The 16,362-nt window shown below is 49.5% G+C and overlaps 1 protein-coding gene across 1 annotated transcript in view; it reads left to right on the top strand.

The window, feature by feature from the left end:
• The window catches only part of LOC139350322 (shaker-related potassium channel tsha2-like), a 15,860-nt gene extending 484 nt beyond the window's left edge, over nt 1-15,376 (top strand). The window contains exons 2-3 of the mRNA XM_070991583.1: nt 44-3,508; nt 9,999-15,376. Of these exons, the coding sequence (XP_070847684.1) occupies nt 329-1,771 (1,443 nt within the window). The 5' untranslated portion in view covers nt 44-328 and the 3' untranslated portion in view covers nt 1,772-3,508; nt 9,999-15,376. The remainder of the gene's footprint in view (nt 1-43; nt 3,509-9,998) is intronic.
• Nucleotides 15,377-16,362: the final 986 nt, after the last annotated feature.

Consider the following 16,362-nt stretch of genomic DNA (forward strand, 5'->3'; position numbering starts at 1 on the left):
ACCAGGAGCGTCTGTGCGTGCGTGTGTTTTTATTTCCCCTCAGTGAGAGAGCGTGCACACACACGTCAGCTCGGGGAGGGCAAAGCCTGCTTAAGATGCAGTGAATGTGACAGCCGACAGTCCAGACTACAGCAGCGCGCGGATGGGAAAGGTGAGCGGCGGGGGGCCCAAAATGCCAGCGGAACCAGACCACCCGCAGACGTGACGCCGACGCGGCAGCCAAACGGAGAAGGACACGCGGAGACGCTCAAACACGCGCGTGGGTGTCGGAGGGGGTACAGAGAGGACTGAGGTGCGGGAATCGTCGCCCTTGTCTGGGGGGGGAAAGATGACAGTGGTGCCCGGAGAGAACCTGGATGAGACTGTGGCACTGGCCGCGCTGTCAGCCCAGGATGTGTACGACCCGGAGCGAGTGGAGAACCAGGAGTGCTGCGAGCGGGTGGTCATCAACATCTCCGGGCTGCGCTTCGAGACGCAGCTGAAGACGCTCGCCCAGTTCCCCTCCACTCTGCTGGGGGACCCGCGCAAGAGGATGCGCTTCTTTGACCCGCTGAGGAACGAGTACTTCTTCGACAGGAACAGACCCAGCTTCGATGCCATCCTCTACTACTACCAGTCCGGGGGGAGGCTCCGGAGACCCGTCAACGTGCCGGTGGACATCTTCATGGAGGAGATTAAATTTTACGAACTGGGGGAGGAGGTGATAGAGAATTTTAAGGAGGACGAGGGCTTTATTAAGGAGGAAGAGCGCCCGCTGCCTGAGAACGAGTTCCAGCGACAGGTCTGGCTCCTGTTCGAGTACCCGGAGAGCTCCGGACCCGCCAGGGGCATCGCGATCGTCTCCGTGCTGGTTATTCTCATCTCCATTGTGATTTTCTGCTTGGAGACTTTGCCCGAGTTCAGAGAGGAGGCCAGAACGTTTGACGAGCCGCTGGGGGTGAACGGAACCGCGCGCGCAAAGAAGCCAAACCCGTTCACAGACCCGTTTTTCATCGTGGAGACGCTCTGCATCATCTGGTTCTCCTTCGAGCTGCTGGTCCGGTTCCTCGCCTGCCCGAGCAAGCCCGCGTTCTTTAAGAACATTATGAACACCATCGACATCGTGGCCATCATGCCCTACTTCATCACTCTGGGGCTGGAGCTAGCGGAGCACCAGGGGAACGGACAGCAGGCCATGTCGCTGGCCATCCTCAGGGTCATCCGTCTGGTCCGGGTCTTCCGGATCTTCAAGCTGTCCAGACACTCCAAGGGGCTGCAGATCCTCGGGAAGACCCTGCAGGCCAGCATGAGGGAGCTGGGACTGCTTATTTTCTTCCTCTTCATCGGGGTCATCCTCTTCTCCAGCGCGGTGTACTTTGCGGAGACTGACGACCCGGAGTCGGGCTTCAGCAGCATCCCGGACGCGTTCTGGTGGGCGGTGGTGTCTATGACCACGGTGGGCTACGGGGACATGTGTCCGGTCACCATCGGGGGGAAGATCGTGGGCTCCCTGTGCGCCATCGCCGGAGTGCTAACCATCGCGCTCCCGGTGCCCGTCATCGTGTCCAACTTTAACTACTTCTACCACCGGGAGACGGAGCACGAGGAGCAGTTCCAGTACACGCACGTGACCTGCGGCCAGCAGCAGCCGCCGTTTGGAGAGTTCAAGAAGAGCGACAGCAAACCGTCCCTGTCCAAGTCCGACTACCTGGACAGCGACGACGCGGACTCCATCAAATACACCAACTGCAGCCCGCACAAAGCCTACACCGGCAAGCTCACCGACGTCTGATCCGGACTCAGATTACGCATGAGTGGCGCGCGGAGGAAGCACCGTGCGCTCTGCTTTGACTTTAGACTGGTGAACTCCTGGTTTCTGCCATCAGAGGGATTCATTCACATCAGCAGCGGATGGATTATACTTTCTCTCCCACAAACAGTCTTCCATTACGCGCCATGAGTCGGGGAAGCCTGGAGCTGATCAGCCTGTAGCACTTTAGCATCCATCCTGTTCCTCTTAGTAAAGTGATTTAATGCAATAATGCAGGTTTAAAGTTTACATTTGCTCTTCTGTTCATCTGAAGCAGAGACGACACAGGACCAATGGAATCTAAGACACACACACACACACACACACACACACACACACACACACACACACACACACACACACACACACACACACACACACACACACACACACACACACACACACCTGTTATTTCACGCTCTTGTTCTTTCCACTCGGGCTGGGTGGAGCTCAGTGGTGGATCAGATGATGCGCAGCGGGCTGAAAGGATCAATTCTCCTAAAATTAAATCACTTTGAGAGCAGATTTGATTGGACCTTTAAAATCAGCCTTCAAGACCAGAAGCAGGGCACGCGTCCCGATGACACTCAGACTTAAAGGTTTCAGTCTGTCCTGAAAGCATTATGAAATCAGGTCCCGCTTTTTCAATCCAACAGCGCCACCGCGTGGCTGAAACGGGGCCCTGCACCTTTTCACTGGATGCAGTTTCTATAGCAACCTTCCAGACTTTTCTGTATTGTCTGCCACAGGAAGAAAAGGATGCTGAAGCCGTGGAGACGAGGCTCAGCGAGGCCACAAAACCACCATGTTGTGGAAGCGTCCATGTTGTTTGGATTCAGCCGCTGAACCGAACGCATCATCTCAGCCAGCCTGAGCAAAGCGAACACCTTCACATCCAGGTGTGTGAGCTGCTGTCCACACACCTGTCAGCTCATGCAGAGGCTCCACACTGGGCTGCAGCCAGCCACCGATCCTCTGTTGTTTCAGAAAAATAATTTCTAAATTATTTCTAATTTCTAAATACAGACACAGTTTGGCTGATTCAGCTCGACTGACACTGAAACAGGCTGAGGATGTTTTCACCAGACGTTCATATCTGAGGACAGAATATCAGGTTTGTCCATAAATCAAATGTCTTGTTGCAGTGAAGTGTTGAGACAAAATGTCCTGAAGCAGAAGCTTCTAGATTTTCTTCTGCAGAGTGAAAGCAGCAGCTAACTGGAACGATCAGCGATGTTTCTGTGATCAGCTGATGAGTCCGCTGAGCTCTGAGAGCACGTTGAAAAGAATCAGTTCAGGTGTGACTCGATCGATGCTTCAGCCGTGACGTCCTGCCAGCTGATCAGTCCTCGTCAGGTGAAAACAGGCCACTTCCTCGTTAAAGCACCTTACTCATCAGGACTGCAGGGACGAACCGTTCAACCACATCTGATGGAAAAAGGCGTCTTTGACAGACTGGACGAGCTGAAGTGGACCCAGCGGACATGTCCACTCTGACGGTCACATGATCACCGTCCTGAAGGATTATCAGCTGATGGATTGATGGGTGGAGGTCTGATGGAGTTTTAACTGCTGAATCATCAACGCGGACGGACAGGTGGACAGGTGGACAGATGGACAGGTGGACAGATGGACAGATAGACAGGTGGACGGACAACTCTTCAACACGGACGACCAGCAGCTTCCTATCAGCGACGGGCTGGTCTCACACACACACAGGTGAGTTCAACCTGTCTCACAGTGGCTCCACACTGTGGTTCAGTTAAAGCTGCAGTGATTAAAGTGACCACTAGAGGGCGCAGCGCAGCCAACACTGACCGATCAGCTGATCCAGGTGATGCTGTGAACTCAAACGGTTTGCTCCTCTCAGTTTCCTCTCTTAGCTCAGTGTTTGGCCTCCTCCAGCTCCTGAGGGACACGTGTGTGTCTTTACCTGCTAAATGCTGCGCTGTCCACCAGCAGGTCGTGAACAGCTGATCAGAGCTGCCGTGGGGACGGGAAACTGATTAGTGCATGTTTGACCTTTGAAACCTCTGTTGGGCAGGTACATCTACAGCGTTCTGCTCCGATGGTCTCCTTATTTAGCGTCTTTTGACTCATATTGAATAAGATGAGAGCAAACATCTGCAGGTGGGACGAGATTTTAGGACTCAGGGATCAAAGACTGTGTCCACGTGAAGGTTTTGGTGTCTTTTCCTCATGAAGTGTGAATCCAGTGAGCTTTAGAGCCTCTGCACAGTAAATGCTTGTGTTTCTGAGGACAGGAGCAGATCTCTGGTGTCCTCAGCTTCCTGCTTTGCCTGACTGGAGATCAGCTGCGTGTCATCAGCTGGTGCCTCTGGTGCTCCTCCCGTCCCCCGGCAGGACGCTGCTGAACCTGATGGACAGGCCGGCACCTGCCATCAGTGAGTGAGTGAGTGAGTGAGTGAGTGAGTGAGTGAGTGAGTGAGTGAGTGTAAAGCTTGTCACTGTTGTAAACGAGCCCAAATGTATCTTTTCTGTTTACTGACACTGATAAACAATAAACAGGCTTCATGTTTCTGAAATAAGATGCCATCTGATGACTCTTCATCAGGATGATGATGGTGATGATGATGAGGATGTGCTGCTGATGATGATGATGTTGAAGCTGCCTGTGACCTCTGTGGTGTCGCTCAGCTGCAGTGCAGCTGGAGGCCTGCAGGTGGCAGCAGCTGCTCTCTGAGCGTCACATCTGTCTGCTGGATCAAACCACACAGATCCACCTTGGCCAAAAGTATGTGGACATGCTCACAGCTGTGTGTGCTGCTGACCTGTGACGTGTCCATGAGTGAACAGGTGTGCAGAGGACAGTCTGGACTCTGAGCACAGCCCACTTTAAAACTGAAATGACAGTTTGAACCAGATGAAATGAAATTCTCCGACAATCAGAGATTTAAACTAAATGAAGAAACTCCTGATGAGCTTCAGGACTGTTGATAAATCACTTCCTAAACGTTTCACGTGTGAACAGAATCTCTCATTTCTCTGCTTGGACTGCAGAGTTTCAGGTTTTTCTGGCCCGTTTCAGTGTTTGTAACTTCGCTCAGAGCAGCTGCTGCCAGCCTCACTGACGAGGAGCAGCAGGTGGTTGAAATGAACCTCGTTAAGCTCGTTAAGCTCCGGGACTCCACAGTCCAGATGTCACTTCCTGCCTCGTCCTCACGCCCCCGACATCTTTAAAACGGAGCTTTTTCTGTACATTCTGGTGTTTTTGTGTGATTTTCTTTAAAGGCGGTGCTTGTGTGGACAGAGTCTGAATCCCACAGCGCTGAGCTCAGCTTAAAGCCACACCTTTGGACAGGTGTGGATCTACCTGTGTCTCTGTGGAGGATGCTGTCTCTATTATTCTGACCGCTCATATGAATGAGGACAAACAGTCGCAGCTCTGTCTAATGTCTCTGTGTAGCTCAGAGTCGCCTGGTTGCAGCTGTTGTTGTTTGTTTGTTTGTTTGTTTGTTTGTTTGTTTGTTTGTTTGTTTGTGGAGGAACATACATCATGTTTACTGCGTGTTACATGAGGCAGCTCACAGCTAACCGACTGCTCCCCCCGGGAGGCTTTTTGGCCAGAATCTCTTCCTGTGCAGTCACCTCCTCCTCCTCGCCCTCATCCTCCTCCTCCTCCTCCTCCTCCTCCTCCTCCTCCTCCTCCTCCTCCTCCGCCCGGCTTGTCCTCTCTGGACATATGGGTCCGGTGCAGGCGGAGGTAAACAGGTTTCCCCTTGGATGACACTGCTGCTGTTGACGGGGCAGAGTTACACTCTGACAGCTATTGTTAGCGTCTTTGTCAGCGCTGAGGGAAACTGTCCTGAAGCCTCGAGCGGCCTGCAGTGGTTACAACGCCCCCCCCCCCCCCCCCCCCCCGGCCCCCTCCTTTTTCCACTTCATGAAAGACAAACGGGCGTGGGCGGAGGTGAAGGCGGAGGGAGGCCAGAGGTCGACAGCAAACACGTGATGGTCGAAGCAAACGTCACCGAATTATTTTTAGTTTTTAAATCCAGAAACTTGATCAACCTTTGAAACAAGAGAAGAAACAAACGACCTGCGAAGCTCTGCCGCAGACTTCAGACAGACAGCAGAGAAACATCGTTTTTAAAGACAGCTCGTCCAACGTGCTGCTGGACGAACTCTGAGTCAGCCGAGAGCTCCGCAAAGACCAGCGAGAGGACAGACAGACGTCACGTCGTCCTCAGCTGAGACGGAAATGTTCAAACTTCCACTTTTCTGTGTGATCAGATCAGAACGGACGGAGCTCCAAGAGTTCAGACTTCAGGAAGTCAGAACCTTCAAAATAAAAGACAAAAAGATGCGATGATGCAAAAACATTTCACAGCAGAAAACTATGGATGAAGGAACATTCAATTATTATTTTAAACCTTTATTTAACCAGATCAGCTAACAGAAGCTAACAGCTGCTTTCACTATCGATGAATCTATTGATCTTTTCATTATTTCGTCTGCAGTGGAAGTCTGACAGTCTGCAGTCAGGCAACACGAGCAGTGCTCGCTTTATTTCCTGTTTCTGAGCCGTGGCTCAGTCAGCTGTGCTGATGGAGTGTAGCTTGGTATTGATTGATTGAGTTATTGATGAAGGTCGCTGTGGTCTGTCAGCTTTCCTGATGCGTCGTGTTGTTCAGGTCGACTTTCAGTCTTATTTAAAGACACTTTGTCACTTACGCTTGATGAATGAGTCACGTGACCTTGACCAGCGCCACGCTGAAGCGCCGCTGATGGCAGCTGCTGAGCCGCGGTCGCCGTGGTGACAGGATCACATGGAGCTGAAGTGTTGGATGCACTGATTCAGCAGCTTGAGTCCAGTTTCACAAAAGCCTTTTTTTATTAAAGTGTGTGCAGCGTAAGCAGGTGGAGATTTACACCACCTGCTGAAAACAACTAAACTCCAGTTTCTAGCACACGTGACAGGTATTATGGCTGTTACCATAGCAACAGAGAATACTCGCAACTGGCTGGAGAGTTTGCCTTATTTCCTGTCATGTAGAAATGTGTCCTGACAGGTGGAGGCTGCTCCGGGGCTGCAGCGCCTCCTGCTGGTTGGAGGAATGCGGGTTGTTCTGATTGACAGCACAGACGTGCTGTTTGCTCTGCTCACCTGCAGCCAGGTGAGGTGTCTGTTTGTTTACATGCAGAGCATCAGCGACCCAGAAGGCCTCGTCCATCAGTGGATCAAACCGCATCATTCCCGTGACTGTGACATTGATCATTACTTCATGTCCCTGCCCTTGTCTTCCTGGAGGACGCTCTATTTTTAGCAGTTACTACATGGAAAATGTGCAGCCGTGCTTAAAGATGCCAGCTGATAATACCTTGAATGTGCTGGCTGACGTGAAGCTCAACAAAGCGCAGAGAGCAGTTTCACAGGATTATTTTGGAGACGACACGCCGTCCACAGCTGGTTGGACGGCTGCTGCTGTTCATGGTCCAGCTCACCGTCCGCTTGGCTGTCTCGGTGCAGCTCATCACGTCCTGTCCAGAGGAGCTTTTTACGCTGTCTGTGGCCGCACATCGTTTCCCACCAGCATCTGTAGCTGGCACAGATTGAAGTGGGTCGATAAAGTGAATGCACAGTTTGCGACTCGGCCGGTGGCAGAGCTGCTATCAGAACACTCATGTGCACGCAAACCAAAGAGAGTCGACTCAACAGCAAGTCCTCTTTACTCCGTCGTGTGAAAGCCGGGTTGGCGCTGACGCTGCGTGCTGTGACGCTGCTCTGTGAGGGACGGACTTATTCACCTGGAAGATCTGAATTATTAATTCTAGTGAACAAATCAAGTAATTCAAGGGTGCAAATCAGCAGTTTAACGAACTGAGAGCTCGTCCAAAGGGATGATGTGTCAAACGTCCCCCTGCTGATGTTTCAGGGTCAGTGTGGAAGATGTTAATCGGATTATTCATCAGATCTCCTGTGCCGAAGCATCCACGCAGTCGTCCCGCCGCGCACGCCGTCGTGACCCTTTAATGTTAGCTTGATGCTGTCGGTCGCTGTCGGTCGCTCTGACAACAGCTCGGCTGCTCCGTGTGCACAATCAGGACAGAATAAACAGGAAGTGACGGCTGCTGGTTCGTCCTGTCCTTGGCTCTGCTTCCTCAGCATGTGACTGCTGATGGAGCTGGCCTGGAGTGTGTGTGTGTGCGTGTGTGTGTGTGTGTGCGCGTGTGTGTGTGCGTGTGTGTGTGTGTGCGTGTGTGTGTGTGTGTGTGCGCGTGTGTGTGCGTGTGTGTGTGTGCGTGTGTGTGTGCGTGTGCGTGTGCGTGCGTGTGTGTGTGCGTGTGTGTGTGTGCGCGTGTGTGTGCGTGTGTGCGTGTGTGTGTGTGCGTGTGCGTGTGTGTGTGCGTGTGCGTGCGTGTGTGTGTGTGCGTGTGTGTGTGTGCGCGTGTGTGTGCGTGTGTGTGTGTGCGTGTGTGTGTGCGCGTGTGTGTGTGCGTGTGCGTGCGTGTGTGTGTGTTTGTGTGCGTGTGTGTGTGTTTGTGTGCGTGTGCGTGTGTGTGCGTGTGTGTGTGTTTGTGTGCGTGTGCGTGTGTGTGCGTGTGTGTGTGTTTGTGTGCGTGTGCGTGTGTGTGCGTGTGTGTGTGTTTTTGTGCGTGTGCGTGTGTGTGCGTGTGTGTGTGTTTTTTAGGGTGCAGACTGAGGACAGAGTTACGGGTTAGATAAGGTGAGGAACAGGCAGACAGTGGTTGTGATTAGGCTCCAGGAAATGAATGTAAGTCTATGTAATGTCCCCACAAGTGATATAAACACAACGTGTGTGTGCGTGTGTGTCTGTGTGCGTGTGTGTGTGTGTGTGTGCGTGTGTGTCTGTGTGCGTGTGTGTGTGTGTGTGTGCGCGTGTGTGTGCGTGTGTGTGTGTGCGTGTGTGTGTGCGTGTGCGTGTGCGTGCGTGTGTGTGTGTGCGTGTGTGTGTGTGCGCGTGTGTGTGCGTGTGTGTGTGTGCGTGTGCGTGTGTGTGTGCGTGTGCGTGCGTGTGTGTGTGTGCGTGTGTGTGTGTGCGCGTGTGTGTGCGTGTGTGTGTGTGCGTGTGTGTGTGCGCGTGTGTGTGTGCGTGTGCGTGCGTGTGTGTGTGTTTGTGTGCGTGTGTGTGTGTTTGTGTGCGTGTGCGTGTGTGTGCGTGTGTGTGTGTTTGTGTGCGTGTGCGTGTGTGTGCGTGTGTGTGTGTTTGTGTGCGTGTGCGTGTGTGTGCGTGTGTGTGTGTTTTTGTGCGTGTGCGTGTGTGTGCGTGTGTGTGTGTTTTTTAGGGTGCAGACTGAGGACAGAGTTACGGGTTAGATAAGGTGAGGAACAGGCAGACAGTGGTTGTGATTAGGCTCCAGGAAATGAATGTAAGTCTATGTAATGTCCCCACAAGTGATATAAACACAACGTGTGTGTGCGTGTGTGTCTGTGTGCGTGTGTGTGTGTGTGTGTGCGTGTGTGTCTGTGTGCGTGTGTGTGTGTGTGTGTGTGTGTGTGTGGGCGATGGACAGACTGAGAAAAAAGGAATACACACACGTCAGAGCACAGACTGTGAGTTCATCGTGATGTACAGTGTGTCCATGTTATGAGTGTGTGTGTGCAGTTTTGTTCCCATGTCTCTTTGTCCTTCATCCAAACGATGAAGAGGCTGCAGGTTTGGACGCGTCTCTGAAGTTTCAGGGTGTCCAGACAAACACTGACCGTGTCACTGAGCAGCTGGAGCGTCCACTGAAGACGTCCCAGCCTTTGAAATCATCAGCGTCTTTGAGGAGAGTCCACCATGACTGTGGACAAACGATCAGTCTGAAGCTGGACGCTCGCTGCTCGTTTGTCTCCTCAGCTCTGGGTTGTAATCTTTAAAGGTCTCGCTCTGGAGCTCTTTCATCAGTCATTCGCTGCGGCTCTGCGCTGACTTCCTCAAATGTGACTGAGATGCAGATCAGATTCGGTCAGTTCAGCCGTTTCTGTTCTCTGGTTAGTTTTGTCTTTTTCTTCTCGACTGTCCAATGGCGAGTTCAGACGCCGCTCAGAGAAGCGCTGACGTGTTGGCGCAGAGCTCTTCACCTGTAGGCAGTAGGCACAGACAGCCGGCGTCACACACGTCAGACATTCTTATTCCAGGAAGTCCCTGTAGCTCCTCCCTGCTGATGACATCACACAGGTGGAGGACCAATGGGCCGTGACCTTTGCAATGAGTCAACACTGTTTCTGTTTGTTTTCCAGGTGAAGAACGAGGAGCCTCCACCTTCTCCATCCTGCTTCTCCATCACTGCACCCGGTCAAACCAAAAGAGACGACGTCCCTGCTTCCCCCGCCGTCCCTCCTCCTCCTCCTCCTCCTCCTCCTCCTTCCTGTGATGGAGGTGAAATAAAACAAACTCTGGATAAAAGCAGCGTGCAGCTGTGAGACGCCTGTCCATCACAGGAGGACATCTGGACTGTTTGGACAGAGCGAAGCTGCAGTTGGACTCTGAGGTACGACAAACGTTACTTGAATCACCCGCCACACGTGTTCACATCCCGCCGCCGCCTCGCGGACTCCTCGTGTGCTCATGACGGGGCGTGTTGGGAGTTTGCTCCTCGTGCTGTAGAGAAAAACAACTTGTAAGTCGTGTCTGTATGTTGCATATCATATCCAAAGCAAACATAGTACTGCATGCGTGGAAAGTAGAGCATGTAAACAGAAGAAGACAAGTCTCAGCGCAGCACCGCTAATCTGAAACACAGGAACAACAACAACAACAACAACAACAACAACAACAACAACAACAACAACTCATCGCTGTCACGTTTCTTCACAGAATTCTGTTCGACTGGCAGAGTTTGAGGCTAAATCTCTATTTTTTGAACTGTCATACTGTATATGTTTTCTATGGAGGGAGGGTCGACCTCGTGAATTTTTTGTAGGTTTTGAACATTTTTGCTAATGTGTTTTAATTCTTCTTCTGATCTGATTTGATTTGATTTTTCCATTTCTGCCTTTGTAAAAACAAAGCTCTGAGGAAAATGTCCGTCTGCCACGAACAGAGCGAGTCGCCTCATCTTCTTTGGATGATTCTGAATGTTTCTGATTGTGTTTGGTTCTGATCAAAATGCTGTATATCTGTTCTATCGATAACATCTACCTCAGCGTCCGCTCATCAACCACAGAAGCTTTAACACCTGAATGACGTCGGCGTCCCTCCGCACCTGAACGCTGTCATCAGACCTGGATTGAGTGTTTAAATGTGTCTCTAATCGTCTGGTGCAGTGAAATAAACCCAAACGCTCCGTAAACTGCCACCTGATGACAGAGAAGTCAGAAAAATACACCAAACCACATGAACGAGGGGTGAACACATGAAGGAAAGGTGGGCCTTTGGATGAAATATCAGGTGTCATCCAGCCTGATTAGAGCAGCTCAGAGCTGACATCATGATTTTCTTTGCACATTTTAATTTATTTGTGAAACTGTCTTGTGTGACTGTTTATGAACTGAATGTTGGTTTAAGGGCAATAATGTGCTGCAGAGGTTTGTAACGTCGGAGAGGCTCAGCCTGTCTTAAAACTGCTAAACCTAAATCAGTTCATTTCTTTAATGGAAGTTGAATTTGATGTCAGCTGATGGTGTAAATGCTGTTTCAGAGGCTTTTCCCGGCCTGATGTCTAACATTTGTAGGATTTGAATATTTGGGAAATCCAGCTGTTCTTTCTCAGATTCAGATGAGACGATGGAGTTCGATCAGTTTGATAGCTAGACTAATTCAACAGGTACGGGTTGAATTAGCCTAGCTTAGCACAAAGGCTGGAAGCAGGGGGAAACTGCTAGCCTAAAATACAACGCCCAACAACTCAAAGCTGCCTTGTTCACATGGTTTTAATTTTTCATGATGTTGAAAATGTGTGAGTCCCTGCTGCCTGTTCAGTGACGAGAGCTTCTTATTTCCATGTCACATGTCGTTTATTGAACAGGTGCAGAAATCTAAATGTAAAAGCAAGACAATGCAGTTTAGCAGTAGTTAGCATTGGAGCTAATCATTGACCAGCAGTCGTTAGCATCTCTAAAGTCTTCGTGGAGGCGTCTGTAGAGCTTCTTCTTACTTCTGCAACATTTTGCAGATTTGTTTTATGTACTTTTGGTGGAGCTAAGCTAGCACTTTGCTTCTAGTCTCACAAACATTTTTTTACTCAGGATGGCGAAGTCACGACCCGCCCTACTCTGACTCTGGCGGTACTCATCGTTGCTGTTGGTCAGGTTCAGGCTGGAGGAGTGAGATTGGTCAGGGTTACGGTAAAAAGGTCAGGGTGAGCCAATCAGACGTGAGAGAGTGTGCCGGGTCACGGCGTCGCCATCCTGTGGTCTGTCTCTGCACTGGAGATCATCGACACTGATTTCCTTCTTCTCATCTGTCTCTGGGGATGATGACAAAGAAAAATATTCCCCAAAATGTTGAGCTCATTATTGTCATCATCAGCAAACGTCGGTCCATCAGACCCCGAGCATCGACTCTGCAGTTTGGGACTGTTGTAAATCTGCTGTGCGTACACATAAAACAGCCGGGGGGGTTTGTGTTTGACAGAGGCTCTGATGAGCTGTGACCACGCATTAGTAATGATGATTAATGTATTCTGCATACTGTCTGTGCACCAACAGCAACACAGCTCCTCCCCTGCGAGAGCAGCAGCGTCCTCGTGACTAAACGTCTGTCAGCCTGGTCACATGTCCACATGTTGATTTAACGTCCTCCGCTGCGTCCTTCATCATCAGCTGCAGAGTTCAGTTCAGGCTCGTCACCAAATTCTCTCATGTTCATGCAAACTAAGGCAAAGCAATAGTGTGATTGGTTACTGGGAACTTCAGCGTGGAAGCGAAATGCATTTTGATTTCTTCTTTTCTGTTTTTTATTTCCAGTTATTGTTGCCATGTTTTTTGTTTTTGACAATCTTTAATTGTGATCTATTTTTGATAAAATAAATCTTTAACCTGATCAGTTTCAATCTGCATGTGTGTCGACCGCACATGCAGATGTGTCATTTTCTGTTCCTTGTTGGTTTGTCATGTGCGCTGCGTGTTGTTGGGATCGAACACCATCACATCTGTGTCGCCTCCACCCGTCCTGTGGAGACGCTGTCGCTGTCTTTACATGTCCTCTGCTTCAGCTGCACGTCTGCTTTGTAAATCACTGTTCCTGCTCCTTTAAATTACAAAACCAAAAAGGAGAAATCCATATTTTGTCGCCCCCTAGTTTCACATCCCTCTGTGTGATGGAGGCCTCCTTTCCAAACAGCACTAACGCCTGCTGTCAATCAAACACAGACAGACAAACGCCCCCCTGACCAGCTGACCAGGAGCATTTCTGAAAATTCCCCCTTAAACTCGACGTGCTCGACGTGATTTCAGCCTCTTAAAGGAAGCCGTCAGTCACAAACATTTCTCGTGTCACTTTCCTTGATTTTAGTCATGAACACGTTGTAGGTGCGGCTGTGTCACCTGTCTGAACTGCAGTGTTTATCCCATGACCTCAAAGCCAAGAGGAAGAGGCCTCGTCATCAGTGGGAACCAACAGCAGCCACTGATACTGAGGAAAAGACCCCCCCCCCCCCCCCCCCCCCCCGCCCATAGTTGTAGGGTGAAACCTTAACGATCCAAACCACCGCCTGTGTTAATAAATGTGTTCTGTCACGGGAAACCAGAGCGACTCTCATGTGTGCAGGCCGTCGAGTTCGGACTTGAAGTGATCTGCTGTGGTGTGAAACGCTTCGTAGGTCAAACTGAATATTAAGAGAAAACCAGCAGATGTCACAGAAACTCGCAGTAACACAGTTATTCATCAATAAGCAATAATGCATGAAGAGTACAACATCGTCAGCGAAGATGAGTTGCCTGGTCGTTCGTATCTGTGCATAAACGTTGATAGTGCCTTAATCTAACCCGATCCAGATAATTACCCTGTGAAATGCATCCAACGTAGCGTAGAAGAAGAAAGTGTGTATTAATATTAGCGCTGTAGGTGGTACACAGAGTACACATAGAATAATGTATTTGTAAACTTGTGTATTGAATGTACAGTAAGTCGTCTTCCTGTTTAGAAACAAAAAAAGAAATAGCTCCTGTACGGGAGCTCAAAGTGGACAAGACTGCTGATATTTTTCAGGTTGATTTTGTGATTGATTGATTTTGTTTTCTTCTTTTGGCTCCACAAAAACGTGACGTGGGATCCTGAAAAGGACGCTGTGACCTCGTGACCTCGTGTCCTCTTCAGGCTTCCTTCCTTTGCTGGATTTTCTGTTTCAGACATCCTGACTCTGGCTCTCTCGCTGGCAGCTCATTTGACATTTTCACATAATCTGTTTGTTTTTCTGCATTTTTTGATTATTTTAGTCCGGGTGCTAAATAATGACATATGATGTTATTGTTGCTCATGAGAACTAAAGCTAAGTGAAAGTTAACGAGGATGAAAGTTAACGAGGTCTGAAACACTGAAATCAGACTTGAAGGCAGATTATAGAAAAATATCAAGAAATATAAAAACAAAATGAAAACATGTATCTACACAAAATCCCCGAGACTTTCAGAGTTCAGGGAACATTTTGTGTTTTACAAACTGATCCAAACACAAGATGGAGATCTTATTTAGCTTTTCATTAATGGACAGTTTGACAACAACAACAACAACAACAACAACAACAACAACAACAACTCAACTCAAGGTCCACTTACTGTCTTTTTCAGAGCTTTCAGCAGGATTGAAGCTGATGAAGATGAAGCTCTGGACGAAGCAGCTCTGAGTTGAGATTCATTACTTTGAGGTCAAACTGAGCTGATGCTGTTTTCTAAAATGGAAGCTGATTAAGAAAAGTTTGGCTGTGATTGGCTGAAAAAATAACCTAAAAGTTCCCATATCACTGCCGTTTTCTTCTTCGTTTCTCGCCGAACATTTTCTCTGCTGCTGTGAAGGCTGTGACTGATGCTAGCTAACATTATCAAACAACGTCAGTGATCGAGACATTCCCACCAGAAGACGTCTTCAAATTATGTCTTCAAAGTACCGTTTAGTTTGATTTTGTCCAGACTAACGGTGAGCTTCAGGTGAGGCAATCTGCTGTTAAAGTCCAGAGAAGAAGACGAGCGAAAAAAGAAAATATCTCCCAGATCTTCGTCGGCATGAGTGTGTTTGTCTCCGTGTGTTCATCTCTGAACTGTGTGTTTGTGTTTTCCTGCTTCTGCACTTCAGTCCTGCAAACCGCTGAAACAAGTGACAAAAAACTTCCTGTCTGCAAAACCTCAGCTTGTGTCTCCAGTGTTTCAGATCCCCAATGATCTTTACTTTGTTAGCCTGGGCGTCTGTGTGTCGCTGTGTGGCAGGTGTATCCAGTTCAATAGCTGAAAAAGTCTTTATGGTGTGATGTTTGTTCGGCTTGGGGTCGTAAATACTGCGTATGCACAGCAGAGTATTCTGAGTACGAGTCGTGACTACGTTTAATGTGGCCTTTTCTTTCTCTTTAATGTACTGCAATGTTGTAAATGATTTGTATAATATGATATAATGTATAGTAAAGTTAACGAGGCTTTATGTTTCTACCACCTATGTTTAATAAATAAATGAACTGTGCTCGACTGTCCAGCGCGCCTCCTCCTTCATCCACTGTTCAGGTCGGTCATCTTACAGTTTGTGTTGCAGCAGCTCTTTAAAACATCCCGCTCTTACTGTACAGCTGAGCATTGTGGCTCTAGTGGCTTCCATGTTGGCTGAGTCCAACACAAGCGTCCTCAGGGGACACGTCCTATCGTATTGTGACTTTTGACTCCTGTTTGCAGAGTCATGTAGATCCAGCACATCCTGCTCTCTGCTGCTCTGCCGTCCTGAGCCTCATTCCTGCAGGCAAACAGAAAACTGCTCTGAAGGACTCAGCAGGACTTCAGATGGAAAAACCACAAATGAGCTCAGACCATTACCACAGTGCTGCTGAATCAGGCTGAACTGTGCTCCTGTGAGCCGATCAGACGATCAGCCATTCAGCCATTCATCCATTCATCCACTCATCCACTCATGTACTGCTGCTTGGGTCCAGGTCACAGTGGCAGCAGTTCTGCAGTGAAGACGTCCCCCAGAGCTCCATCCTCCAGCTCCTTCTGAGGAGTAGAGAGGAGGTCAGAGGTCAGAGGTCAGATGTGATACATAATCCCTCCATCGTGTCCTGATCTATCCCATCATTTCCTCCCAATCGATCAAAACTGGGAAAACCTCTTCAAGACACGTTCAAACCACCTCAGCGGGCTCTTTGACCTCGACGCTTCTTTCATTCCATCCATTCGTCTTTAAAAACAAACCAAACGGGTGCCTACATTACCCACAATGCAACTCATCACCAGTCGATTTGTCTTCATTTCATCAAACGCCTGGAAACACCTGCTGATGTGACACCACACACCACCTGAAACGTGCAGGGAAGACGCCTCGTGACCTTCGACCCCTCAGCGGCCGCTGGCTGCAGCCTTGTGTTTAGTGGACAGATGCGAGCGGTGTTGATGGTCTCAGCTTCCACCGCACCATTTATTTCCCAAAAAGTTTCACTTGTCTTTGCTCCTTCGGTCCTGTTTTATTGTG

Source organism: Chaetodon trifascialis, chromosome 22 (genome assembly GCF_039877785.1).
Source record: "Chaetodon trifascialis isolate fChaTrf1 chromosome 22, fChaTrf1.hap1, whole genome shotgun sequence".
Lineage (NCBI taxonomy): Eukaryota > Metazoa > Chordata > Actinopteri > Chaetodontiformes > Chaetodontidae > Chaetodon > Chaetodon trifascialis.